The sequence below is a fragment of the Apostichopus japonicus genome, chromosome 7 (genome assembly GCF_037975245.1).
Source record: "Apostichopus japonicus isolate 1M-3 chromosome 7, ASM3797524v1, whole genome shotgun sequence".
NCBI lineage: Eukaryota > Metazoa > Echinodermata > Holothuroidea > Aspidochirotida > Stichopodidae > Apostichopus > Apostichopus japonicus.
Window position 1 is genome coordinate 21,101,627 of NC_092567.1, and position 27,962 is coordinate 21,129,588.

Consider the following 27,962-nt stretch of genomic DNA (forward strand, 5'->3'; position numbering starts at 1 on the left):
CCATCTAGAAGGTCTCACAGGATTCCGACGGTCAGAAACTGTGGATGAATATACAGAAGCAACAAGTACAAAGGTTCTACTAGGTAAGTTTTATAAAAACTGACAATACTTATTGTTAAAGAAAACATTACTTTCATTATGTGATTTTATTATATTCATACGCTCATTAAGCCCTTGTAATGGGTGGTGCCGATCAAAGTGACAATTACGATACCACGGAATATTGGTCAGACTTACTCCATCCCCACCCCTCCCCTCCCCTCCCCCCTCACTCCACCCACAAGCCCATCTCAAACTTCTGCCGCTACCAGCTCCCTGCTGTTGATATAATCAGCAGTTATTTTTATTTTTACGGCGCTTAAGCGACCACAAATGAGGGAGAAGCTCGCAAAGGCTTATGGATTACAACTTTAACGTCGGGTGGCTTCCAATTAAACATTTTAAGTCAAATTGGGAATCTTTTCAATGCATTTAACTCGTAATTCATAGGCAACAGGCAGGATACTGATTTTGGGCTCAAAGGACGAACCCCAAACTTGAAACCATGAGAAATAGGAATATGGTGTTGACAAAACTGAGAAGTCTTTATCCGGAAAGTTCCACATTTAGCAAAGTTTTCATTTAAAGTTTACCAGGCTCGCAGGAACCTGTCGGTACGATACCTCGCAAGACTCATTGAACCTAATGGTTGTATACCTATCAGGCTAATCCTACATTCCACCCCCCCCCCCCTCCACCCACCGATGCACCACAGGACCCTTTAAGAATTTAAGAACGCATATAACTTCATGTCAAGCCATACATATGCTTGACCTTTTTCCCGAAAACGAAACACTTGAAGGATTTATCAACTGATAAAAGTCCAACCTTTTCAGAAAACCCCAATCAACTTTGGAGGTACTTGATCCCCCCTTACACACCCCGGGAGGTCCTGATACTTTCATTCATGTAACTGGCTGTAATCCTGTCGTTGACGCCGCCCCTAAAGTAAGCCGTTCTTTCTTTCGACGATGTTAACAGCGTTGGCATCTTGTTCCAATTGTCTTGTTAACTTCTTGACTGATTTAAGTTTTGGTAATGGACGCGAAAAGATTGATCCAAAATGAAGCCTTCGTAGGAAGATTGACAGATAAAAAGCTTTTCTCGGAAGAATTATAACCACTGAATGACAGTTGCCTGTATTGCCTTCATAGGGGGAAAAATAGGTCAAGCGCAGGAATAGTCGACGCTAAATATTTTAGTGAATAAACTTTATAGAGCTGTATAGGCTTCAGTAAAGACAAAGAAAAAGTTTAAGTTATAGACAGAAGTTTAGTCTTGAAATTTTGATAGTCCAATCGAGAAGAAGAAAAGTGCAGTAAGCTATAGCTATTTCGGTTTTCCAAGTTATTGAGTTTTTATATATGCCCAGAAGGCTTCTTTAACACTAACTGGATGGTGACGTCGACTCCTCATTGTAGACCTAACGATGAATGTGATTTCATTGTTTCAAAAGTTGTAATAACTCAACCAAAATAAGTTCTTTCAAACGGTGACTTCATGCATAATTTTATGATTTATTTTTATGCTTTAGTTCAAGAAAGAAAGAAACATGTAAATGCTAGTTATGGTGTTTCTACACTTAGCCCGATTTTCAAGATTTTCAGAATTAAAGTATGTTAATCTCCGGAATGCTCCTTTAAGGCTAACTTGACTTAATTCTGGCTAAACAGGTCTAATCTTGTTTTAAGTGAGGTTTGTGTTGCGTCTGATGAACTGACCAAAAATGGTGCTAGACTAAGCAGTCCAGCCACTTTAATTGATAAGCCCTTATATGTTTAAAGGAACATTTCTCGGGGGGAAAAAATTAAATAAGTGTGGTGCAGAAATACAACCTGAACTGAATGGCAGCAGTCATTTGTAATAGTTCTACAACATATCAACATTAATTTTGTACCTCAAATTTTCCTTTAAAGGCATTGAAGACTCGCCCCAAACCGCGTTGCCCTCTGAAAAAAAAACTTTTCGTTGCTTGCAAGTGAAGTTTTCTTCTTGTCGCTTGTTATCTTTATCTGGACCTGAGATGTCCATCGCTGCTATGTACACTGTGTTGTGAGTATTGACCGTAGCTTCATGTATTGACTGTACACTAATGTCTAATTACCGACGGTAGCAAGCTGTGTGTGTATTTTCTGGGATCGATGGTGGTGTCTAACACTTCTGTTACACCTCATAGGTCAGATTACCGGCATCAAACGTTTCTTTGTGCGCGAGTCTTCACTCCCTTTAAGTTGATCCAAATCAAAGTCGTTAGTAGTGATACAACTGGTAAAGTTCTGTGACTCATAATACCGTGTCGTTACATTATTATTTTTCTTTTTTTTTTCCGAGTCTGTGAGGCCTACGTACCACCCTATCGAGCCATTAGTGTATACTAGTAACCATTGAAAGATACCTCGCTGTCATTTCCTACCTATAATCAACAACAGATCCTTTTAACGGTTCCCTTTCTTTCTGTACATTTGCGAGGGGGAGGGCTTGCACAACACCCGTGGGAGAGCGTGCCACCCGTTCACGGTAGCTTTGAGTTTTAAAACAAGATTAATAACCTAAGGCCATCGTCTTTTCACCTCCAAGTTCAAAGTCAGCGCTCAAAGCGGATCCATTTTCACCCCATCACGTTCGATCGACGGTTGTTGACAAACCTGCAGCTTAGTATATATACTGTTGGTGTAAGTTACTACATCTTTTATAAAGTCACGGGGGATCATATATACGTAACCTACCTATACCATACATACATAGGATTATACCCTATATCAACGGCCGCATGATTTGGAAAAATAGAACACACTTTTTCAAAAGTTTTTGACTGATGTTCTAATGATCTCGTGGAGAGGGGTTATAAGGGAGCAAACTGAGCAGTGATCAACTTAGAACGTCATTGTTTTAGGTGTCATTAATGTGTATATGTATGGGACATGAAGTCCACGTGACGGTATGGGTTTATTTTATAAACTGCAAATCTGTTTGCGAGATCGTAAAGAGATTCATGAGTTTCTGTCAAAGAGAATTGAGAGCATGTACTCACATTAGCGCGCCAGTAATGGGATACGCATGCATGAAGTTATGTTTAATTTTCTGATCGTGAGGATTTGGTTTTGTGAATTTATTTTTTTCTCAAACAAACTTGTGACAAAGAAAAGCCTTGTTACGACAGTAGAGAAGACTTGGACAGGAAAAGGACCTGATGAAGTATGACGGAAGTACGGTATATACATTGTTCCATGAATGTTTGAGAACTGATGGATTCGATTTGGTATTCACAAACTCATGGTGATGCTATTATAGGTTAAGGGATACGACCTATAAACTATACTTAAGAGCGAAGTATGTGATAAGCTTAGAACGATTTCATATGGAAATAAATAGAAATGTGGTTAAATCAGGGAAACTTTTGGTTCTATCTCAGGTCGAACTTTTTCTGAAGGGTGAAAATTAATTTCATAATTCATGTTGTGAAACAAATAAGAAGAGGAATCTATCCATATACAGTGAGGACGAACAGGGTAACGTATAAACTCGTACTTTTTGAAATTTATTATTAATATATAGGAAAAAGACAATGAGCTGCTTCTAATTTGTTAAGTATGCATGGGCTATATATGTTAACCTCTCAACAGTGGTAAGAGTATTTTAGGGACTTTCGTCTGCAGATATTTCTTTTACTATAAACATCATCCAGTTTCTGCGGTGTCTATAACCTGTCTCGGCCTGCATATAACCCCCACCCAGTATACTCCAGTGAACTCTCTCTATCACTGACAAAAGCTTGGCTTTTCTTTTATACAATATTTTTTCTTCTTCAGGTGTTTCTCGTTTCTTCTGTGTCATCCTGTTTACGTTTCATTTGATTTTCAATGTTTAGTTTATCTATCTGTCCGTCGGACCTCTTCGCCTGTTAGTGATAACTACCATAAATCCATAACCTATTCTTTTTCGTTTTTTTGCAAGCTTGGTCCTTTTCAAAGGCTTGCCATATGTTTTATTGATATCAGATCGAACAATCGTCCATTTAGTCGCATACTTATGGAATAGGCGACATACAGTGAAACCCACGGAGGTTTCTTCGGACACGTCCGAGCTCGTAAGGATATGAGAAACAACTGCTTTGTATACTGTTTCCGAATTAAAGAAACATGTGCCGTATTCTGTGAAAGTTTACATCATATAGCCCGTATTCTGTGAAATTTTAAATGATATACTATATACAACATATTATATAGTATCCCGGTATACTGTATTTGAAGTATATATACTAAACATGTACATTATACAATATAGTGTAAGATATTCTGCTCTGTATACGTTGCAGTACTATATAATACGGTACTATATATAGTATACTGTTTAAATATACTGCTGGTATACTAGTATAGTGTATTCTGCATATAGTATACATTACAATATATATTACAGTATATTATACAATATCCTGCCCTGTATACGTTACAGTACATTTATACAGTATAATATACAAAGTTCCGTACTGTATATACATTATACCAGTATACTGTATTCTGCATATAGTATACGTTACAGTACATTTATAAAGTATATTATATATAGTGCCGTACTGTTTATACAGTTATGTATACCAGCAAACTGTATTCTGCATATAGTATACGTTACAGTACATTTAAACAGTATATTATATTTATTACCGTACTGTATATACAGTATACCGGTATACTGTTTTCTGCATATAGTATACGGTGCAGTACATTATACAGTATAATATATAGCATACTATATAGCATACTATATGGTATACTACTAGTATACTACTAGTATACTATACACTATACTGTGTGTATTATAGTATACTATACGATACTACACGATACTATAGTAGTATACTATATACTATACACTGATAATAGTGTATATTTATGAATGGTCGGCAAACTGCTCTGCAAGATTGGACGGATTGCTTATATACACAACTATAGTATCATAATGCATTAACGTAGTAGATAATTATCATGCGTCTTGACCCTTGAATAATGCATGTGTTGTCTCCTCCTTGTGAGAATGTTAAATGTAGCCAGCAGCTTATTGACAGTGATAACCATCTCAAACTTTAGCAAGTTTAGTACTTGTACCGTCATAATTAAGGTTGAATCTACTACGCATGCGCGAAGAATTGCAATTATTTTGTGGCTGTGACCAACCTCCTCCTTCTCCACTCGGATTACTCCAACCTTTCCCAAAAATCACCTTCGAAAATAATAACGTGTTTCTTTTCTTTCTTTATTTTCGTCTTTCTTTTATATGGTTTATCCTCTCCATCGGTATTTCCATCTCTTGGCCGATCCTGAAATGAAATACAGAAAAAAAAAATAACCATTAGGAAGAAAAAACAGGGGTACTTTTTTATTCGTAAAAGCAAGATTGTTTGATTGAAACGGCAAAGAGAAAGTTTCGCGGAAGAGAGATAATGATTCTTCTTCACGCACTTTCCATCCACGAATTGGACCCTATATCTATCACAATACTTCCTTCCACCTTTGTATACAAGACAATTATAGAGTAGCGTTAAAGAATCGATTGAGAGGTTGCTGTGTTTATAATTGTTTCCTCATCTGTCAACAGACATCTGAATGGTCTTTTCGGGCCATCGGCTTCAAATCGAATTACAATCAGAGGACTCGAAACGAAAACAACTTCCAAGGGCTGTATTAAAACCCGGTTCAGAAGAGACTCGTGAGTGAGGTCGACGGGTTCCTGGAGAAAGAACTATGCCCGCCGTCCCAAGTTGCAAGGTGATTTGTCAGGTAAGCGGTCCAATAGAAAACGCAGTTTTTGTTGTATCTTTGAAATACTTGATGGGCGCATGTGTAAAGTGAAATCATGTGGAGTAATAACAAGACACTGTTTTGTTTCTCATCTAAAAAGGTCTTCCAAATTGTAAAATCTCCAAAATGAGCTTAAAGAAAACTGTAAATTTGATAGCCACCCGACGTGGAAGTGTGATAAATAATCCATACGGCCCATTCGGTCCATTCGGCTTCTCCTACACGCATGATGTGGGCTGCTTAGCGCCGTAAACTAACTGTCTGCCAGGCCGAAATTATTATGTAGCAGATTCTTGTTAAAGTTATACGCCGATAAAAGGAGTTCTTGCTTTGTCGCTGCTTCGAATCGCAGTATTAGTCAAAACATGTTTTTTGCGGCTCGTTCAGAAGTTATTTATAATTTCACAGTCTGTCTTTCGTTGTCGATTTACTCGTACTACTTTTTATAGGAGTAATAAGTTGAGCATCAGTTGTACCATTAAGTTTTAACCGTACTTTTTGTGATTTTGTTTTTACTGAAAATATATGTCTTTATCTCTATATTTGATTTGGAATAAGTAGAAATTTCGTGAACTTACCGTGAGCACAGTGAAAGGAAGCTATATGTATATATATTTCAATTATGTTAGTTGTTGTAAAGTGATTCTCTTGTGAGTAGAAAAAAAATATTATGCACACATGACGAACAATATGAAATATTAACCGTATAAAAATCCCTCTTTGAGGGAAAGACACTTTCAAGTCTCAGGTTCCGCTCAATTTCAAGTCACTCCAATCATCTAGTATACATCATCACTGCGCATGTGCAGCCACGCGCACCGTACATTATATATTCTCATGGAAACGTTTAAGGTGCCGCCGAAATGGGTATGCTATTTCTCTGGAATTTTGGTGGAAATTGCAATATTTCTGTAAAATGTTGAATTGATGACATTCTGATGTGAGCGTAATTCGTGATTTTGTTGCAGAAAGGTTGAATTGACGAGATGCATTATTTAAGTGATCAAATTATCATTAGTGCTGCAAGCTTTTAAATTTATGACGTTTGGTAAAAAAAATCATTTTTTTGCCATTATTTAGCACAATGTTGAATTTTCTCATTTATGAAATTGAAGGAATTTGTCATTTTTGTTGCAAATTGTTAATATAATACCTGAACAATTTTACCATTTTTGGAAAATTTCTGCTTACATATACTTACGAAAGCTTCGTAACTTTTTGATGGCACCCTTAACGTTTCTGTACTATACAATATACCGTGCACGTTATTATTGAAAGGACCAACGTATATTGTATTACATTCCAATATGTCTACCTCCACATAAGACAATACTATACCTACCTCCTGACCAAACGAGCCGCTTGGTATGTAACTTTACCCCTTAACAAGACCCCCTAACGCTAATTTTCTGTCTACAGTAATAAGGATATTCGGTTATCAATGTCACTGCTGACTAAATCCATTTGCGTATATAGACAAAAAAGAGGTTAAATATTTTCTCTTTTAACAATTCCCACCCACCAACCCCCCAGCCCATCCCCCACCCTTTCCGTCCTTCTTCCTCTCATACGTTGTTATGAGAACGAGGAAACAAATGCAATTACGTCAACAATTCACTGTGACATTTGAATGACGTCATTTCATGGCACTATTTTAATCAGCGTAGGCATATTGCGTTTACTGTGTTCGGCAAGATTGAATTTAATGAAACCAGGCTAAGTCAGCAAAGATCATCTGATTAATACTGTTTATCCTCTTAATGATTTTATTTTCATCTGGAAACTTTCGCGGTCGCCTATAGACACTTTTCATATTTTGTGTTGCTCACCATAATACAAACTTCTGAATATGTTCGAACGGACTTAAATAGGGCTAATAAAATGAATGGTAATGGGATTTTAGTATTCACAAATTTATCACAATGAACGGGAAATTGTTTTAAATAGGTATACATTGGATTCTAATTTTCCTAGTCACATTTGCATTTTGCCAGTATTAAATTTTCGAATTATTATAAAGGCTAGGTAAAGTATATGATAAACATATGAAAAAAAAAAACACTGAGCAGTGTATAGACATTACGATCTATAATGGGGGATTTTCAGTTTTTTAGCCAACAACCGAAACTTTAGTCAGTATTTCATAAATAGACCTATTTGGTGATCTGGTCATAGTCGGGGGAAGTGCGGGTTGAAATAATGGCGCAGTTTACAACTTTACAGAACTATTTAAATAAAGTATAGCAGTTTAGGAAATGAATAATTAAATTAATTTGTATTGAACGTTTTTAGAGCACTGTATACAGTTAACTATTTCATAAATAGGCCTATTTGGTGATTTGGTCATCGTCGGTGGAAGTGCGGGTTGAAATAAAAGCCCAATTTACAACTGTACAGAACTATGTAGATAAAGTAGCAGTTAAGGAAATGGATAATTAAATTAATTTTAAACGTTTTTAGAGCACTGTATATAGTTAACTAGTGACGGTAGAGTTCGATCTTGCAAATTAACCGTATGTTATTAGAAAACTAAACATACCGCGGCACCTTAACTCTGGGAAGATTCTGGTAGGACATGGTGGATGGGGGGGGGGGGGGTGGTGATCTTACAGTTTTGGTGGAGTGAGGGACCATGCACAGTTGCTTAATAGTCATAAAGCGAAAATATTATACATGTGTGTAGCACCAACTTTGCACAATTTCATCATTATAGGCCATGAAGAGGCAGTGAGTTGCATACCTACTGGTGCATGAGTGACACGAAAATTGGGAAAAGGGCAGGCAGGATAACTTTTATACACACAAAATGTTGAGTCAATGAAAAAAAAAATCTACTACTTTAAAGGCATTGAAGACTCGCCCCAACTTAACCGCGTGCCGTGCTCTGAAAAAGTTAAACTACCCGTTGCTTGCAAATGAAGTTTTCAATGCAGACAGTAATGAAACGTGATACCTTGTTATCTTTTATCTGGACCTGAGATGTCCATCGCTGCTATATGTACACTGTGTTGCGGATATTGACCGTAGCTGCATGTATTGACTGTACACTAGTGTCTAATTACCGACGGTAGCAAACTGTGTGTGTATTTTCTGGGATCGATGGTGGTGTATAACACTTCTGTTACACCTCATTCGATACTGAGTCAGATACCGACATCAGACATTTCGAGTCTTCACTCCCTTTAAGAAGGAGGCAAAATTCAACGGTATGACGTCACAATGCGAGAAGGTAGTTTGAAGTTTTGACACTCAGCGATGCTGTCACATTACTCGTCCCAACTCCCTGCCGGGCGAAGGTCAGACATGCTACTAAATTATGACTAGGTTTCTATTTCACTTTCTCGTAATCATTGATGTTATTATTATGATAAAAGCACATCTTTTTTCCGACCTTATTTCGTCATGTGATTATCTTTCATCAATAACTATCCATGGCCAACTTTTGGCAGACGTTCATAATTGTTTTTTTGTGTTTCTCATTCGATAACATCTTCAAAAGTGATCCAATTCGACATTTTCAATCGACGGAATGGCGACAACATATTGGTAACCATAGCAACAAGTAGCACTGCCAGAATTTTTGCCCGTTTTGTACACATATGTATTACCTTTCGTGTTCCATGATGTCTCCCACACTTCTTAAAATGTCACCAATGTATAAAGCAATGGGACTAGCACGTATGAGCATGTATTGCACAAGAATCATACTGACGAAATAGAGGGCATGTGACTTTTAATGTAACTAAGACGATAATTAACATACGAGATTGGTATAGCCCCCTCCATCTCACCATTCCCCTCTCACCTTCCCCTGTCATGTTAATATTCTGTTTGCTTGTGTTTGCACGGGTAATTCACTCTTCTACCTCACTCACGCGTTACCCTCACGTGCGGAGCATTCACGGTAAACGGGACGGCGGCGGATCCGGGAAAATATTGTGGTTTTCACCCTCAGACCAAAGTCACATGTCCTACTGCCCCGTGATGTGTGTCCCTCTCCCTATACTGAACCCTCCTCCGCCGCCTCAGATGTAATCGTAACATTATCTGCTAAAATGTTGATTCCATTTAGTACACATCGTAGCCTTCTGTACGCCTTACTGCAGCCACCTTTATACGTGTACTCCCTGGTTGTATACGGACATGTCTTATGTACACACTCAACTTAGCACACATACATATACTTTTATCTTATAAGTCAACATTTGACAATGTGTCAATTGGCACAAAAACAACCGCACCCATGCAAATGTTAACATGTTTGAGAATGGCGTCTAACATTAATCAAGAAATGCGACTCTTTTGTTATCTTCTAAGTACAGTTATGATTTACTGATATACTGAGGAGGACATTACCGCATATCTAAACCTCTAGAGAAAAGAACGAATATTAGGTTACCCATTCACACTGATAGATCCTATCCGTTTTGGCGCGGGTAAACGAAACCTGACCACCGTGGCATGCACTTAAACTTATCAAGTCATAAAAATGGTCGCGTATGAAATCTGTGTTTTTTTATTACGAGGGTTGAAAGTTTAATCGACTTACAGCAAGCAGTATATAGTTGTGAAGTTATGAAATGAAGAATATTGTGTCGCGCATGTGCAGCGAGCGTATATAGAAACAAAGGGAAATGAAAGATGGGATTGAAGTTTTTATTGTTCCCATACGACACCCCGTTGTTGTCGATAATGAAACAAAGGGAATGTTATACGATCACCCCCATGACGACAACAAAAAAAGAGGGACATCTTTAGTTCCTATTACATACTCGATCCAAAATTCTTACTTTACCATGCCCAAGACGCTTTCCATGAAACACCCGCACTATAAACAACCGACGAGCCTGGAATATAAATGTTGGGTATAAATTATTTTACAGCAGCAGAGATGTGCTGAGTCATACTATATATAGGCCTATTGTTTGGCTATTTCTACGGGTCATTGAAAATATCTGTATACATTATGATGTCTTAATAACATTGACATATAAACGATACTTCGATATAGGCTATATTCGACTCTTGACAGAGACCTAATTGTCGTACCGAGTAGAAGAAGTCATATAAAACGTCCCAATTACCAAGGTCGTCCAGCTTTTGACCCACAGTCTTCCGTCTGACTCCCATTGCGCAACCCAACTCCGTCTTCAACGCCCTGCCCCCCCCCCCTCCCCTTCAACCCACACCCATGGCTCGAATATCCTCTACAAGATTGTCAAGTTTATCGTTCGTCAAGTCTCTGTGAGATAATTTTCCAGGAAAGAACAGAAAAGGGTCACCTAACTTAATAAATACTAGATTATGACAATTCATCATTGTTATCACATTTTTGTTTTCTTTGGCCACATAGTTTTATTTCCCATGTATGATCCTATATAGTATATGTCACTATATAAAGAAGAGACAGAAAACTCAATCATCAAAAATACATATCGCGTCATCGATTTCTGTGAAACAAAGAAAAAGTCAGATTTGGTATGATGATGATGATCGTGGGGGTGCATCAAAGTCTTGTACAGGGTATTAAAATATGTAAATAAACTATACACGAGGTGACCACAAAGAATATACAACTGTAAGGCAGCCTATGGCAGATTGTGTGCGGTATATGTGTTATTACATACCAACCAACAGTTTATCCCCCAAGCTACACTAACTATGACTAATTCCCCAATTTCCCCGAAGGTTCAATTATTTCTCACTGAAAATGTCTTTCCATTTATGGAAAGAGGTGGAAAAGGAAAAGAAGAAAAATGCATGTGTCTGGTTGCCAGGGAGGTTAAGTGTCAATATATAGGGGGCACATTGCTTCTATTATAAATAAACGTTTTCCCAGCATGTAAGTTGAACCTTGAAGTAACCCGCGCTAAACACTGTCTGTGTCACTCAAAAATGGGTATCGTCTGCCAAGTATATTAAGCTCTATTAATATTATGCGATATGGAAGATGCTCCCTAAATGATGTGTGCAACCCACAATTGAGATTATAGAATAATATGATTTGAAAGTAAATTTTGGAAATCCCAAACCATCATCTTTGACGTATATGACAGAAATCTACATCGAGCACAACTCCCCTTTCGTTACCAAATCTACAATATGAGTATTTCCCTGGAAGGTAATGAGGGCGGTAGTAAAGAACTTAGCATGTTTACACTCCGGATGTTTGACCTGACCTGATTAATTCACTTTAACTTCGGCTTTGAGTACCACGTTTCTGTATGCTGCCTTGTTGGACGAATCTAACCGTAATAGTAATTACCGACTTTGCGATCCGCACCCCCCCCCCACCCCACTCCTTCACAATTTGCAAGGTCGGTAAGAGTGGATCCATAGTTTTCCCGTTTCGGGAAACCAAACATGAGTCGGGTATAGTATAAGCATTGTCATTTGAGGCCACAAATAGTCTTTGTTTCCCTATTATGAGTTTTGTTATGCAAATGACGAACTGAACCTCCCAGGTATACTGTGTGTTAGACTAAGTAGTCAAGTCGCTTTAGTTGATGAGCCTCATTTGTTTAAAGGATCATATCTCTACAATAAAAAGGGGTATAGAAAATATTATAACTGATAGCATCGTATGTTTTTAACGATTTAGAACAAAGCAATTTGAAAATGAACTTATGCGCCAAAAAGTCACCCTTTTAAGTCGCTGTTTTGACAAATTTTCATAACGTCTTTTAAGTAGTCTATGTGGAGGTGAATCCTCAGCGTCTCTTTAAATTTTGACAAAACAAAAATCAACGAATTTGTGGGAACTTATAGTGACCTCATAAAGGTTATGAAATGAAATCAGATTACCAGGAATAAAGGGTGGAAGTGGTATCAGCACACAAACAAAGACATTAAATATTCGAACCTCTCGGCATAAATATTACTCCTGTAATTGTTTTGACAAGCTTGATCTGTCATCTGATTTTCCAGGAGTTTACTTGATAAGAAAATAAGAAATTTCTTGTAGCTGTTTTGGTGGTCATGGTGTTAAACGTTATGAAGTTGATTTTTTTTCTCGAGGAAAACAAAAATTGAATCAAATATGTATATATATAAAAATATATATACATATATACATATTTACATGTGTATATATATATATAAGTAAATAAATAAATAAATATATATATATATATAAATAAATAAATAAATATATATATATATATATAAATATATATAAATATAATAATATAAATAAATAAATACATATATATATATATATATATATATATATAATGTGCTGTAACGTATATATGTTGTAATGTGACACAGTTACTTGCATCAGTTTCAACCGAATCGTTCCTCATGAAATAGCGCCCGCAATCCCTTGCTACACGAACGGAATGCAAGTTAACGACGCAACCGCCAGTTTTGCCAATTGAAGGGCAGTATGAAGCTGTGCACAAAATGGCCTTCAATAATAGTCTTAGCCAAGTGCCAAATAACTATACCAAAAAAAAGTGCTTGAACTTTGCGACACTCTATGGAACCATTGCACTTCTTTCCTCAGGATTTAAGCTAAAGATATATACTGCCATTGCATGGAAAACGGTTCATATATAGGCCTACTCCCCGAAGAGAACCACTTTTCGGGCGATCCTGTTGCTACAAACTCATATCGTGTATCCTAGTGCTTGACATTTCGTTATCAGGTCAAACGAAACTCTGCCAATATCTATTGTGACAATGTTTTCTTTTCATATTTTAATAAGGCCGATTAAAACCACCAATTTTCTATCCCGGGGAGACAGTTCCTTAAGCACGGAAATGGTTCTTTCTATAGTTCAAAAACTTCACCAACTATATATGATGAAAAGATATTCTCGATTCCGAGATATTTCTTGTTTTCTAACCCCTTGGGGTGTTATCTGGGTAGTAAAGTTTTCCCCGCCATTTATTAGTACATTCCCACCATTTATGATTACCGGTGTATCGTGCGGGCCATATGTGATCAATCGAGGTGTTGTAAACGGATGATCGCTGGTGACAGCCTGTGATGAGCCGTAACAGATAATGAAGGGCACGGTTCATCACAGGTCAATTTCATCGGCGAGTCGGATGAGAAAACTGATCAAACTTACAAAGATCAGGCAGGCATCCATGAGCTGAAAAGCTGCATATTGACATTTGACATATTGATTAATTGTTATTAATTAGTTTATTATACAATGAAGTGCTATAAATAGTTTGGAGGGTACCGCGAGTTAAGCTTTGCAAAGGTATGAAAATAATTAAAACAGAACGAGAAAAGCGAGAGTTACTACAATATAACCAAGGGCTTAGCCTTTACCACATCAATTAAACACTGTTGTTATATATTACAGCTATATATGCTGAGTGGATTGACTCTTCGACCAGGAAGCCGCGGATATGACCCTCCTAACCCCGCCGGCCCGTAGCAGACTACTGTACCACAACCCGTCTGTGTCACCAACATTTGAACCCAACAAATTTACTACAGCGGGGAAATGATTATTATGCCCCTACTTAAATTTGTTGTGCCCCTCCTTAAATTGTCGGTGCCCATCTTTAAACTCTGGGGCCCCCTCCTTAAATTGTTGGTGCCCTTAAATTTATGGTGCCCCCTTCTTAAATTTGTGGGCCCCTCCTTAAATTGTTGGTGCCACTTCTTAAATTGTTGGGCCCCTCCTTAACTTGTTGGTGCCCCCTTCATAATCTGTTGGTGCCCCTCCATAAATTGTCGGTGCCCCTCATTAAATTGTTAAGCCCCCCTCCTTAACTTGTTGGTGCCCCTCCAACTCAGAACTCCTGGTTTCGGGCCTCACAGTGTATCCCCGATAGTCTTCAGGGCAATGGGATTGACGCCAATGACTTGACTGACCGTAAACAAGTGAATAAAAGAAACTAACATGGAAATTCAAAGTATAAGAGTCTTTGTGATATTATATTTAGACATGATCTAGTCTTCATGATGTTGTAGCTTTAATCAAAACATGACATCTCGTAAAAACAAAAAGGAATAGAAACATTGCTTTACTGTCTGTTGGTTGGAATTATTCACTTTCTATTGACCTCTGCCACATACAGGTTTATTGATGATCAAATGGGGATCATTTCTCCTTTAAATTCTGTCTTTAAACTGAAAAGTTCACAATCTAGATAACAAAACTTGATACTCCGAATAATATGGACGAGAAACCTAGAAACACTTAAACGCCTCCAGTTTTTTTATCCTGCAAAAAATATATAACCAAAAGTAGATACTTGTTTTGATGTCATTTTAAAAAGCCAAAACCCGGCTGAAAGTTTGTTCTTTCTCACCTCCTTTCGACCAACTCTCAACACCAAAGGTGACGAGGACACGCCAATAATTTCGGTATTAATATTTTGACACTTTTCTTGGTAATAATTACAAGTTCTCCGTGATAGTCTAACGCGGTATATACGGGTTGACCTTTGTGATTTGTGTTCAGTATTTGTTTTGTGGTGTTGGGTCTCGCGTGGTGGACTCAAAAATCATGTCTCAGGCGTTCTGCTTTTTTCGTTGTGCAAAGATCATTCATCCGAACAGAGAACTGGAAAAAAAAATATCAAGCTATATTGATTTCAATTCAGACGTTGTTACATTCAGAACCAAGAGCCCTATTTTAGTCGCGTAACAGCCGTGTGACTCTGCTATCGATTTTGAGTGTTATGGTGACACCTGACGCTTTATAGTGGAACAAACATTCCAAGGTTTTTTGTCTCTTTTTCTCTTTCAAGATAAATTATATACAAACCTAAACTCAAGTCTGCACTGTGGCAGTAAAATGATGACCTTAGACTGCAGGTGAATACTGTACTATATAGAGTTCTGGATTTTTGCAAGTTTTGAGCAAATATTACTAAAGCTACATCTGTTCTCTCGAGTGAATGATGAGTCATAATTTGGCCCTCTTGTGATTGTCATTAATTTATGAACATTTTTTCCCTCATCCCGGAATGTGTGAACGTCCGTACTGTTTGAGGTTGGTAGTTGGAACTATTTATAATTGTGCTGAGACGGGAGATGTCATTGAAAAGTTACAAAGAGTTAGACAGCATTCTTTCTGTTGAATTCGTTGCGGATTACATTTTCACTTACGACTGTTCACGCTGGTGTAATTGATTTTACATTTCGTATCGGTTCGCCCGGTTTTTTTTGGTTTCACATTAAACTTCTACCTTCATCGTTGCAGTCAGTCCACAGAGAAAAGAAGTTATTTAATATCGTGGTGAGATTATTGAGTTTGGGATTTTCTGTTCTTGCTTTTGTATTGATGTAAACTATATGTTAAACCTGGTGATTTTGAAGGTCAATAGTATTTCACCCAAATATGCTAGATCATAGTCAGCTATTGTCAACCTTTAACCTAGAGTGAGGTCACTGATTAAACATATATTTTATTAACACCATAAGAGCCTTTTTCTTTCCTCCGAGTTGTAGTGGAAATGCTTCACAGTTGTACCTCCTCCATGTCTCAGAAATAGTGAATTTGACGCCTCGGGCGTTTCACTATCAAACTCTCATATATATATATACGATATATATAACCATAATTCACATATTATCTTAATACGTAGGTATATCCCCTAATCGTTGCTATCACCGTAATGTTCCGTTCGAATACTTCTTGCAACTTGGTTGTCTTATGTTTTATATAAACCAGTTGAATTGCTATAATTTCAGCTCGATCTGTCATGTACGGTATGCATATACGTTTATAACTAACCATGCAACAAACTAATAACCGATAACAATTACATGATTTCTTGATACAGGTTTACGTTTGTTGGGGTAGTGGTGGTGGAGGGAGGGGGGGGGTAGCAAGAGTGAATATTTTCGTGGGCATAAGTGTTCTGAACAATGTCCAGTACCGTTGAAAACCATTGCTCTGAGACTGCTCTGGGACCCATTCCCCAGTGCCGAGGACCCTGTGTTAGTCTGTTTTATTCTCATGTATACACTGTTGGGTGGAGACGCTCACCACGCCCACAGGAAATAAATTGCTGTGAGAGTTAATGAGATATCCCCACCCCCTTCACCCCTCCCGGCAGTTTCGGATAAGGCAGGACTCTCCCTGCTCACAGTATTTCTAGGGAACGTTTATAGCCTGCACTCTGTATGGGCATGGAGCTATACATGAAATAAGATATACTGGGTAACCAACCGTGTTATTATGTAGGATTGTATATAGGACTATGTAAGATTTTTAGTTTATGATATATGTTTGATTATGTAGTCGACTTAAATCTGACGGAAATGGCTAAACTCCGGAGACTTTTCTGATTTTTCCTTGTGCGTGTGTGTGTGTGTGTGTGATTAATAGTATACCTAAATATTAAATAAGAAGACGAAATCTTCTCTTTCGAATGTAATCATGTAGTCACGCCTGCTACTATGTTCACTTGGAAAGCAGTTCAAACTATTGTTTTAGATTCATAAATTGCATTATTATCAAGCGTAATTATTTGAAGGTTTTGATCGACAACAGAAAATTGTGTCCTCTGATACAAATTGCACACATGACGTCTTGTAATATATACAACCATGGAGCTATCAAGCCCCATTATAATACAACAGATAGACACTATCACTGTTAGGCCTATTACGACAGCAACTCAGCTATTTCCTACACCCCGCCCTCCATTCTTGTGCAATTTTTTTTACAAATGTAGCCTACATGTGTATACCTACTACATTTGGTCTGTAATATTGGCATTCAGCATGCCAAAACGCAGTACCAAGTAACAGGTCGTCCTTGTTTAGAATTTCCGTGAAAAAGTTCACTTTTGAGTTTGACAGATTTATGAAGGTACTTGGTCTTTTTCTGTATAGCCATCTGTCCGATCAGAAGTTAAACAGAAAAATTTATTTTGATAAACAGACCTTAAAACAAGAAAAAAAGAAAAATGAAAAATGAAATGTGGGATGATTTATCACTGTTTCCCTGCATTGTACGATAAAGTCGTCTCTTCTGCTTTTGTGTTATCTTGGAGTTATTCAGTTTCGATTTGAAGACACGTGTTGTCCTGCCTTTATGATGACAGGCACGACCAAGTGACCAATATATTGACCTCTGAATTTTCAGACGGCTTCAATAAGTTCCAATAACATTCCTTGGCAAAACATGATAATTCGCCTCGACCTTATACATCCCCTATTTGTATCTACCTCAGCTTGGAATCCGCGGGATCCTCGTAGGGGATCCGTTAAATGTAGGGGTCCGGGTTGGCAACTTCGGCCCCCCCCCCGGATCGAAAATGAGGTCGGTAAACGCAGAAGGGCCCTATTACCAGTTTCCTGCTTTGTGCTGTTTGAGACAGCCAGAACAAGTCAGAAGTGACAAGTTTAACAGTGTCATCTTTGGCAAAGAAACCGAAACGGTGGAGCTGAGGTCATTGGGGATACTCTGGGGGAGTAGGTGGGGATACTCTGGGGGAGTAGGAGGGGCGTGAACATTTCTTCATTGTCCCTAGAGTTCCGTGGTTGGAACAAAAATTGAGAACCTATATAGCATTGTTTTTTAATGAGTCATTACTCGAGGCACTCAATTTCAAAATTGAAGAAGAAGAAGTTTGCGGTATTTCTTCCCATATAGACGTAATACAGTGTGTCGAGTCAATTGACTCTACTCGACCCGAAAATCGAGTGGCTCGTTACAACTCTAGAAAACCTAGTATGATCAGTGAATCTGTCTTGGTAGATATCGTCCACCAAAATCAGTACAAAAAAAAATAACATCTTAACGGTCTAGGATATGTCTGTGTAACACAAAAAGTATCTGTTATCGTATTTAATGGATTAATAACTCGCTAACTCGCTAACTCGCTAACTCGCTATTATTGAGGACTAGAGTGGTGATAACATTTTTTTTTAGGTCCAAAGATTTCCCACGTTAGGTTGAGAAACATCCCAACATGGAAGAAGCCAAAATCCCACCTATAGATTTGTACGAGTATTCGAGCAATCAGGGTTTAATTTTTGGAAATACATAAGGATAAAACCTGTAGATTAAGTGCATGAATCCTCGATTTGTACTTCTTGTTTCATATTCTTGTTGCATGTTGTTGTTTTGGCATCGATATTTAACGAAGAGATCTTCAAAGTATGCTGTTATACTCAGTATATAGCTTTGAAATCTATGATGAACTGTGTAAACCCCTTATTCGACTGAATTGGGGCTCGGACAATTACGCCCAGGTCGAAAGCAATGATCATCGCTATGACAATATCATACTTTGAAGGAAAACTGCAAAATTCCTACAAAGAATTGTATTGTCCAAAATGAGTCAAAGCCAATGATATGTAGTTTATTTTCGCCTTCGGCTAGTATAGAGCAAAAATTGATATTCATATTCAGTTTTGCTTGCAAAGAGAAACAGATTATAACCAGTTTTCTGCAGATTAAAGGACGCGATTGGGTTGAACTTGTCAAAACCTGTCGCTATCGCATTCTTAACCGAAAAGGAAAGCAAAGGTTCCTTAAAATTAACTATTACATACCTTAGCATACAACAACTCGAATCTGGAACGATTGAATCCGATTAATTTAAGAGCTATAAAAGCTTTTCTAATTGATAAGTTACGGTATTAAATTAACATTTTGAGACGTCACATTTTCAGTATATTGAATTTACGATTTATGACTTGTTTGACAAAAGGAACTGATAAATAGTTGAAACCACATTTACAATTCTCTTAATAGTTAGATAATGTGGTATGATAGTATATGTGAATCTTTACGTGGCGTGGTCACCATGGTGATGTATCACAAAACAAAGAGAAAAAATATCCCTTCCTCCAAACCCGCAGCCATGCTGGGACACGCAGGCAGTCCCCCACCCATCATGTGAGGACCTGTTCGCCAAGAGCACCCTTCCCGCGCATTGAACATCCTTCCCGCGCCTTGAACACCCTTCCGGGTGGATATGCACTCGTTATAAATCACTATTATTATGATGATGGTTATTATTTTGTTTTCCCTCCCATGGATGTGTGCCACCACAATGTGTACCAAACATTTTACAAGTTTTACAGGACACAATAAAATTGTGCCCATCTTGTCGGTACCCCCGAACTCCTGGCTACAGGGCCTACCTCCCTGCCCAATTTCGAAAAGACGAAGATGTTTTTCTTATTCCAACGCGAGATCTAGTCTTACATTTAAAATCTTTAGGTATGATTGTCGTTACAAAGGTCGTGCTAGGCCCCCCTTCCACCCCCCTCCCCATATAAAAGAACCTCACCAGTCCTCTGCAAAATAAAAACGAAACTTTTTTCTATGCTTGTGTTTCACTTCAGGAGGGTGTTATTGCCTAATGGGTGCAACATCTCCATTTGTGACACCTCAACTCCTGTGACACTGAAATTGATATGCACTGTGTCGTACCTCCAATTCATTAACAATGAAAGCCCTTAATTCTTGAGGTCCAGAATTGAGGAAAGATTATTTCAATCTCTCCCACAGGCTAAAACGTGTTGTTAGCATATAGCGATGTCGCATAATTGTCGTTTGTCAAATAAACTATCGAGAAAAGTTTGCTGACTCAGAAAGAGATCAACAAAACTTTCCAATGGTACAAAATCGTGGTATTCCCACAAGCAATATTAGATTTTCCCACATTTATATGTTTGCATGGCCTTTTGACCCATTACCTCGGTTTTGGGACATAAATGTTCCACCATGAAAAGCAGCTGTTACCCACACAACAAAATAAATTCCGGAAGAATAAAATATTATTTTCCGATACTGGAAAATCAACGGCTGTAAAATACCTCTCGTTAGATTGATAAATTTCACATCACAAACTCGACTTCGTATAAAATGCTCAAAGAAATGGCATTGTGTGAGGCAGGGTAAATGGAGGACGCACTTCATAAATCTTGCGACCATTGGACAACATCGCATTTAGATATATACATGTACATATCACTATTAGTGAGGACATGGAGAAAAGATGAGTCTTTGATGTTCTATGCACCTGCGTAGACTGCGTGTATGGCAAGCCATGTGGGACAAACACTGCATAATATATCCGCGTATTAATTGGAATTTATACGCGTATTAATTGGAATATATACGCGTATATATTATTAGCCAATCATATGGCTTAAATATATCCGCGTATTAATTCGAATATATACACGTATTAATTCGAATATACACGTATTAATTCGAATATATACACGTATTAATTCGAATATATACACGTATTAAATAAAATACATATGGGGATTAAATCCAATATATGCACGGATTAATTAGAATATACGCGAAAAAACATTTCCGCTCTTGCTGTGTACATATACGATAAATGTTTTGGCGGGCTCGCGTGATCGCTTCAAAAAGCGAAACTTTACACATGTAGGCTACAACACATGTATATTCGAATTAATACGCGTATATATTCGAATTAATACGCTGATATATTATGCAGTGTTTGTCCCACATGGCTTGCCATATGCGTGTATGGCCAGCCATATGGGACCAACACCGCACCGTATCCTCGTATTGAACATACACGCGTATTAGTTCGAACATTATACACGTATTAAATCAGACAATAACTGTCATGTCTTATAGCTTACATCCACATTGTAGCCTCGCCAGTACAACAAAGTGAGCCTTTGCAAAGTTGCAAAGTTAGTATCTATTGACGTACACCCAGGCCCAAACTTACTTGATCTAGACAACAGCATGACTTAATACGTCGTTTATCTATTCGAATTAATACGTGTATATATTCGAATTAATCCTCATATGTATTAGAATTAATCCTCATATGTATTCGCATTAATACGTGCTTATATTCGAATTAATACGTGAATATTTACGCCTTTTGATTGCCAAATGATATATACGCGTATGTATTCGAATTAATACGTGTATATATTCAAATTAAAACGTGGATGTATTATTATGCGGTGTTTGTCCCACGTGGCTTGCCATATGCGTGACGATAATCGCAGGTGGCTTTTGACTCTAGGCAACTAAGGCAAAGAATAACCACCAAAATCGTCTAGTATATACTTCCCCTTGCCCGTAATTTGGCTTATCCCAACTGCCTAGATTATCTAATTACTCCAAAATACTTTTCACATATAGTTATGGATTTATGAGCTATGAAATATTATCCTCTCTTTTTCTCTTTCTATTCGCAGGGGCATAATTTGTGAGAGATTGTCTGCTTCTCTTCGCCTATCCGATCCGCACTTCCTACTGCATTACAAACGACAGCAGGTCTCTTATCATCGGCATGCTCCACCTACATAATTGTAGTTTGTATCTGCCATGGGAGAAATCTCCGTGTGGGTCAAAGGTCATCCAAAACAAATCGGCGGGGTCTCCCATAAGACAACTGCGGTCGAAATAGTGAGCTTCGTGTTGTCCGAGTGTGTGTGGTCAACTACAGAGAAGGCCCGTCGATCGGGCAGGTGTTATGCCCTCTTCGAAAACTGGCGTGGCTGTCAACGGTTAATACCTCCCGGGAAACGTATCTATAAACTATGGAAATTGTGGGGCCTCGAAAGAATTCATGTTAAATTTGTCGTCAAGAAGGTTGCCATGGAAACACTTGCCCGAAAGGACTTCGGAGAGTATGTCGAAGCTTCCCAATTGAAAGTCCCAAAACGACACGTCGCCCTCCGTATGGAACCCCATGCCGTTGGAGGTGATGACTCAGAAAATACGTCATCATCTGACGGCGTGGGACTATATTTACTAAATGAAAGTGTCGCTGATGGGGGACAGTCCCCTGCAACGAGGAGAAAGCGAACATTACTGAAACAGGTACTTCGTCAAAGTGAACAATTACAAGGTATCAGTCGAACTGTCGAAGATATGGATGAAGAAATCCTGTTCTACGAAGCGAAGCTACATCACTACAGGCTACTTGAGGGTGGAAAGGATTATGTTCAAGATGCATATTTGGCAGAACGGGATGAAAATGGTTTAGAAAATCAGGATAACAGTAATTCATGTGGTACAATACAAGAGGAGGTAACAGCTAGTAGTAAAGAAGGAAGAGAGCAAAATGTTCAAAATGACCAACAAACGGATGACAGAACTTTAAATAGTATTGGTCGAGAAAACGCCGCAGAACAACATATAAACATTGAGGAGAATTCCTGGAAGAAACATGGCCATTCCGAGGTTGTATTAGGAAAGAAGAATGGTACTAAGGTCTTAGTAGTCAATCCTTTGCCTCGAGATCATACCACATCGTCACAAACGCCAGATCAAACAGAGCATGAAATATTAAAGACTGAACATGTTTCACACCACCATCATACCGACGCGAGGAAGGAATCACCGGTTTACGAAGACACGACGCCTTCATTCCGTTCAACAAAAAAACGACAACATAAACATGGCGGCAGGGTCAAGAAGCGGTTGCCTGGGCTGTATGAATTTGAACAAAGTTGTGAATGGTTAAAAGTAATGGACAAGGAATTAAAGAGACTGGAGAGTATGGAAAATCTTAGTTTTGTTGATTGGGATTCGGAGAGCCTTTTAAGTGACAAGGACTTAAAGTGCCGTGGTAACCGCAAATTTAAATTCCGCAATGCGTTTGCGAACAGGAATAGAGAAGCAAAGACATCAGGTACGGTAAATACGAATAGCTCTATGAAAGTGGGTGAGCTCAATGTCAGTATTTCTGACCTCCAATTAGAGCATAAGCTGTGTTTGACTTCAGCAGATTGTGCCAACGAAAATAAGATGCCAGAAGCGAAAGTAATAGAAACGTGGGTTGACGGAAACATGGAGACCAAAGACGGTCCGCAACCTATAAGTGAAAGGTCTGACTTAACATCAACTCAAGTTACGCGCTCAGAGGGAAGTTTGTTTGCTGATTCGAATACATCTCATGCAGCTGGTATCTCAGAGGTGATGAAGGGCACCCTAGTTTGCTCCCCTGAATGTAAATTGAAAGAAAAAGGAATGAGATGTCAATTAGTTTCGAAGGAGAAAACTTCATATCATTCAGAAAGAGAGGAAGGAAAGGAAGAAAAATTTGACAACAGCAAACCAGCAGATTCATCTAAACCTGAGACCATCGAAAAGAAATGCCCAAAGGACGATGCTAAGATATTGCCATACATGCCTACCTCTCGGCAAAGTTTACCTCAGCCTATACTCGCTCCCATGAAAAAAACCTCAAATGCAAATACAGCACCACGTGCCAGGTTGCAGATGTCCTCCCCAGAGGCATCTAACTTAAAACAGAACGACCGCTCTGGGAGCAACTTCCCTTTGCAAAGTACAAAAGGGAACACCTCAAAAGTTCATTCAATGAACGTGTTAACTAATGGTGAAAGATCAGAAGAATCTCATAGAACGAAATCAAACGCCAAACCGGTTTCGCGAAATCCTTCAGTTGTACTTTCTGAACAAGTGGTAAAGAACAAACAATGTGATGAGAATAACGAAATCCGTGCGGTACATTCGATCACTGCAGCAAAGTGTGGGAACAAATTTTCAAGTAGACCAGTTCCCGAGCCTCAATCATCGCCAGTATCTGTAAGAAGAGTCCCAAAACCTCCCATTTACTATCCCACAGAGGATTCTGGTCCAGTGCGTCATAGCCCAACAGAACCTAACCATGTACTTTCACGATCTTCATTGAACAATTCGCACTGTATCCAACGACCTGGTGTAGCTTGCAGCACTGGCATGGCTCCGAAAAGTTATTGTAGTTCTGCATTGCACCCTCGAGTTGAGCAATTACGATCTTGCAAATTAAATGGACATGTTTTATCATCTACCATAAAGGTATCGCTTGAAAAGGAAACGGGGGAGTGTAACAACTTGCGCCAAGATTTAAAGAGTGCCATTTCCAAAAAGAAGGTGGAAAGCGATGTTTTAAATGGGCAAGGGATAAGTAAAATAGGAAGAAAAGTATATTTTAAGGACGAACAAGAATTGCCAATAAGAGAACCTGTTCATTCAACTCCAATCAAATCTAAAATATTGAAGCCAAGCACATCAAGGGTGCGAAGTCCTGACCAAGGACTTGGACAAGACATTCTCTCCCCTGTAGAAAAAGGTAAAAGTGCAGAAAATGTCGATTCTGGCTCCGACACAGGGTTGAGTTCTGTGCATAGTCAAGATAGTGGTATTAGCAATGCCTCTGTTGTCATAGAAACATGGGTATGAAAATAAACAGAAAAAAAAGTTAATTAAAATGTGCTAGACCATAAATGATGAAAGTTTACGGTGTCTGTGCGATGCGTGCCTAAATTCGTCGTTAACATATGCCCAATTCGATCGGCAATTTTCTGTTGCGGAATTAACAAGAGGTAAAATCCCTCGTAAATTTAAAGTAAACACATTAATGTTTGATCTTCATAATTATATAAGATACCGGTATGAACATTTCATTGGGCCTTCTGGTACGGTTTCACGATTACACAAAAAAATTATTTTGCTGTTTGGAAGTTTAAGTTGATAACGTATATCTACATGTAAGTCATCTACTACTGTAGCAAAAAAAAAACAAACTATAATACGTTCTACCATTGACTACAAGTGGCTAATGCACACAGACAGATACTTCCGGGCGGGTTGGGGGGGGGGTGGGGTGGCGAGGGTTGGTTTCGGGGAGGTGTCGATTCTGAAGGAATTGGTTTGTCAAATTACATAAATTATGATATATTATTCAATCATGTCATTATGCGAATGGTAAACATAAAGATAGCCGGCAAGTTATTGCGTCGGGAACTGCCACATTGTGTATGATTCGTCCACGCTGCCTGTCACACATCTTCTTGTCTAAACTCGTTCCATAATGTTCTCGTTCGTACTAACAGGAGATTTCATTCGCTTTATAAGGATCATGCGCATGTGTACTATGGAGTTACATTAGCCTATACTTTGCTGCTATGTTTGATCATCTGGTGGCATATCAATTTATGTCCTGCTACTATAGTTCTGAATATTTCTAATTGGTTTGAAATGGTGTCCGAGCATGTCACATGGCATATTAGTCGTATTTGGGTCTTTACTTATAAAACAGCCGTTTGCGTTTGTCGATTTGCCATTACTACAGAGTATTACTTCAGAATTGTGCTTGACCAAAATATGACACACCTTTGTAGATTTGTAAACATGTGCAGCTTACCAAGGGTGATTTGAAATTCAGAATTTCAATTTTGATTTATCATCTAGACCAAGAAAAAGAAGAAAAAGAATGAGCGTTGGGTATCAGGCGCGTAGCCAGGAATTTGCCAAGGGAGGGGCGAAACTGTAGATTCGGCATTGCAAACTATCTAAGCGTAGCGCCACCATGGTTGGCGCAAAGCGTACAAGAAAATTTTGGCTGTAAATGCCCCCCAGATCGCCGGAAATGGCACTTCCCATGCCTTGTTAGTTGCATCTTAGCATTTTCTCTTTTGAAAATACTAGCGATATCATAAAAACCTTAAAAAAATTTGTAAAAAATATGCTAAAGGGAGGGGGGGGGCGGCCGCCCCCTTCGCCCCCCCCCCTTGGCTACGCGCCTGTTGGGTATACTTCTTAATTTTAGTCATGGGAGTCATCTTTAAGGTTAGTGTTTCATCAGTTCTATAGCTTGATCAAAACAGATTCTTTTAATTTCATATGAAGAACAGGACCATTGTATCACAATCAACACCATTTTGTCCTTGATGGGGCGGAATTGGGATTTATAAAAAGGGGTTTGGCTCTGAGGTTGAAGCCAACTCTCATGTAGGGGTATCGAAGGGCGAGGGGGTACCTCCCCATAAAGAAAATAAAGTTTGAGACGTTGAAATTGTGTATTCTGGAGCTATGTTTCGGCTATAGGTTAGGTTTATATGTGTGTCTACACACAAGGTTGTGCTTATAACTGCTTACATTTTGAGCCCCGGTTGTATATAAAGGTTATTTCTCAAATATTACAAATGTCAAATACAACCTGGTCTGATAACAGGTTCTGTTTTTTTACATTTTATGATATCAGTTGTGTCTTAAGTCACCGTATCTAACTTTCGATCATCATTTATATGACATTCTCCATATATATATATATAGAGAATGCTGCCAGATAAACAAATATTGAAAATGTTTCACATATCGAGGATAAAGTTTCGAAAAGATTATCAAAGGAACACGTAATATAATTTCGAAGATCATTTACCATGATGATTATCACAAATCATCCACTGTGTTACACATTCTGTAGTGACGTAGGGGGGGGGGGGTAGGGAGAGGGGCGATTAGACAGTCAGCTGTATATTCAATTATAACCAATATCTCGAGCTACGGACGAGATATTGAAGTACGGTTTTCAACTAACCGTGTGGAATATTGCTTTACACGGGGGAGGGGGATCGGGGAGGGGAGGGGTTGGAGAGAGGAGGGAGGGAGGGGTAAATTTTAGGATTTTGAATCTGGATAAGCCAGGATCGATATCGATGAGGACCGGGTCAAAATTTTTCATTTATTATTGAAAAGGTTTTGATTTCTTTCTTACATCGAAATCTCGGGAATGTTCCTATTCCTCCAACATTTTTGTTGCTACCTTGAAATAATAGCAATAGCAAAGAGTATAAGGAATTGGCTGGCGAATATATATGTATTACCCCAGCAGAATGTATTTGTTTCGTATAGGTGTAACGGCTCAGATATTTAGTGTTTAGTGACATGTCACTGCATGAAGGCACACACGCAGTTCGTTATCGCAAGTATAGTCACGTGGCTTGCATTTTGCACAAAGTTATGTTTTTTAGGGAGCCACACTTTATATTGTCAATTTTAAATATTCAATCATGTTATATTCGATCTTCAGATATATTTTTGAAAGGAAATATTAGTAAAAACAAACAAAGTATCAAAATGTTAAATACCAAACTTGTAACGTGTCTCTTTATATTAAATTAATATTTGTCTGTTTGTGTTCAACAACTTTGCGAAATACGGAAATGGCAAAAGATACCCAAGTTATGTCCTTGGAGCAATTTGCGTAGCCAACAAGGTCCTGGTGGAATGGAACTGTGGGAGGGGTGATGAGGGGTAACAAGGGGAGAGGGTGGGTGGGGATAGCAAGAGTTGCTCTGCTGTCAGCCCTCATTGTATGAAATAGGCAATTAAAACAATGATTGATGATAGGAAGCCCGTTAAAATAGTAAAACAATTCTTGAATTAA

At 38.4% G+C, this 27,962-nt stretch overlaps 1 protein-coding gene across 2 annotated transcripts; it reads left to right on the forward strand.

Annotated features, from left to right (window-relative positions):
• The first annotated feature begins 2,545 nt into the window (after positions 1–2,545).
• LOC139969706 (uncharacterized) lies at positions 2,546–27,660 on the forward strand. Of its 2 annotated transcripts, XM_071974858.1 has the most exons (3): positions 2,546–3,548; positions 5,635–5,816; positions 21,979–27,660. In XM_071974858.1, exon 3 carries the CDS (start codon positions 22,109–22,111, stop codon positions 24,971–24,973), a length of 2,865 nt encoding a protein of 954 aa, XP_071830959.1. In that variant the 5' UTR covers positions 2,546–3,548; positions 5,635–5,816; positions 21,979–22,108; the 3' UTR covers positions 24,974–27,660. The 2 variants fall into 2 exon arrangements, with proteins under 2 accessions (XP_071830959.1, XP_071830960.1); XM_071974859.1 differs by lacking the exons at positions 2,546–3,548; positions 5,635–5,816 and adding an exon at positions 15,895–16,048.
• Positions 27,661–27,962: the final 302 nt, after the last annotated feature.

What these genes read in the sequence shown, in the direction of transcription:
- LOC139969706 (XM_071974858.1), top strand. Translation starts at nt 22,109, where the DNA reads ATGGGAGAAATCTCCGTGTGGGTCAAAGGTCATCCAAAACAAATCGGC.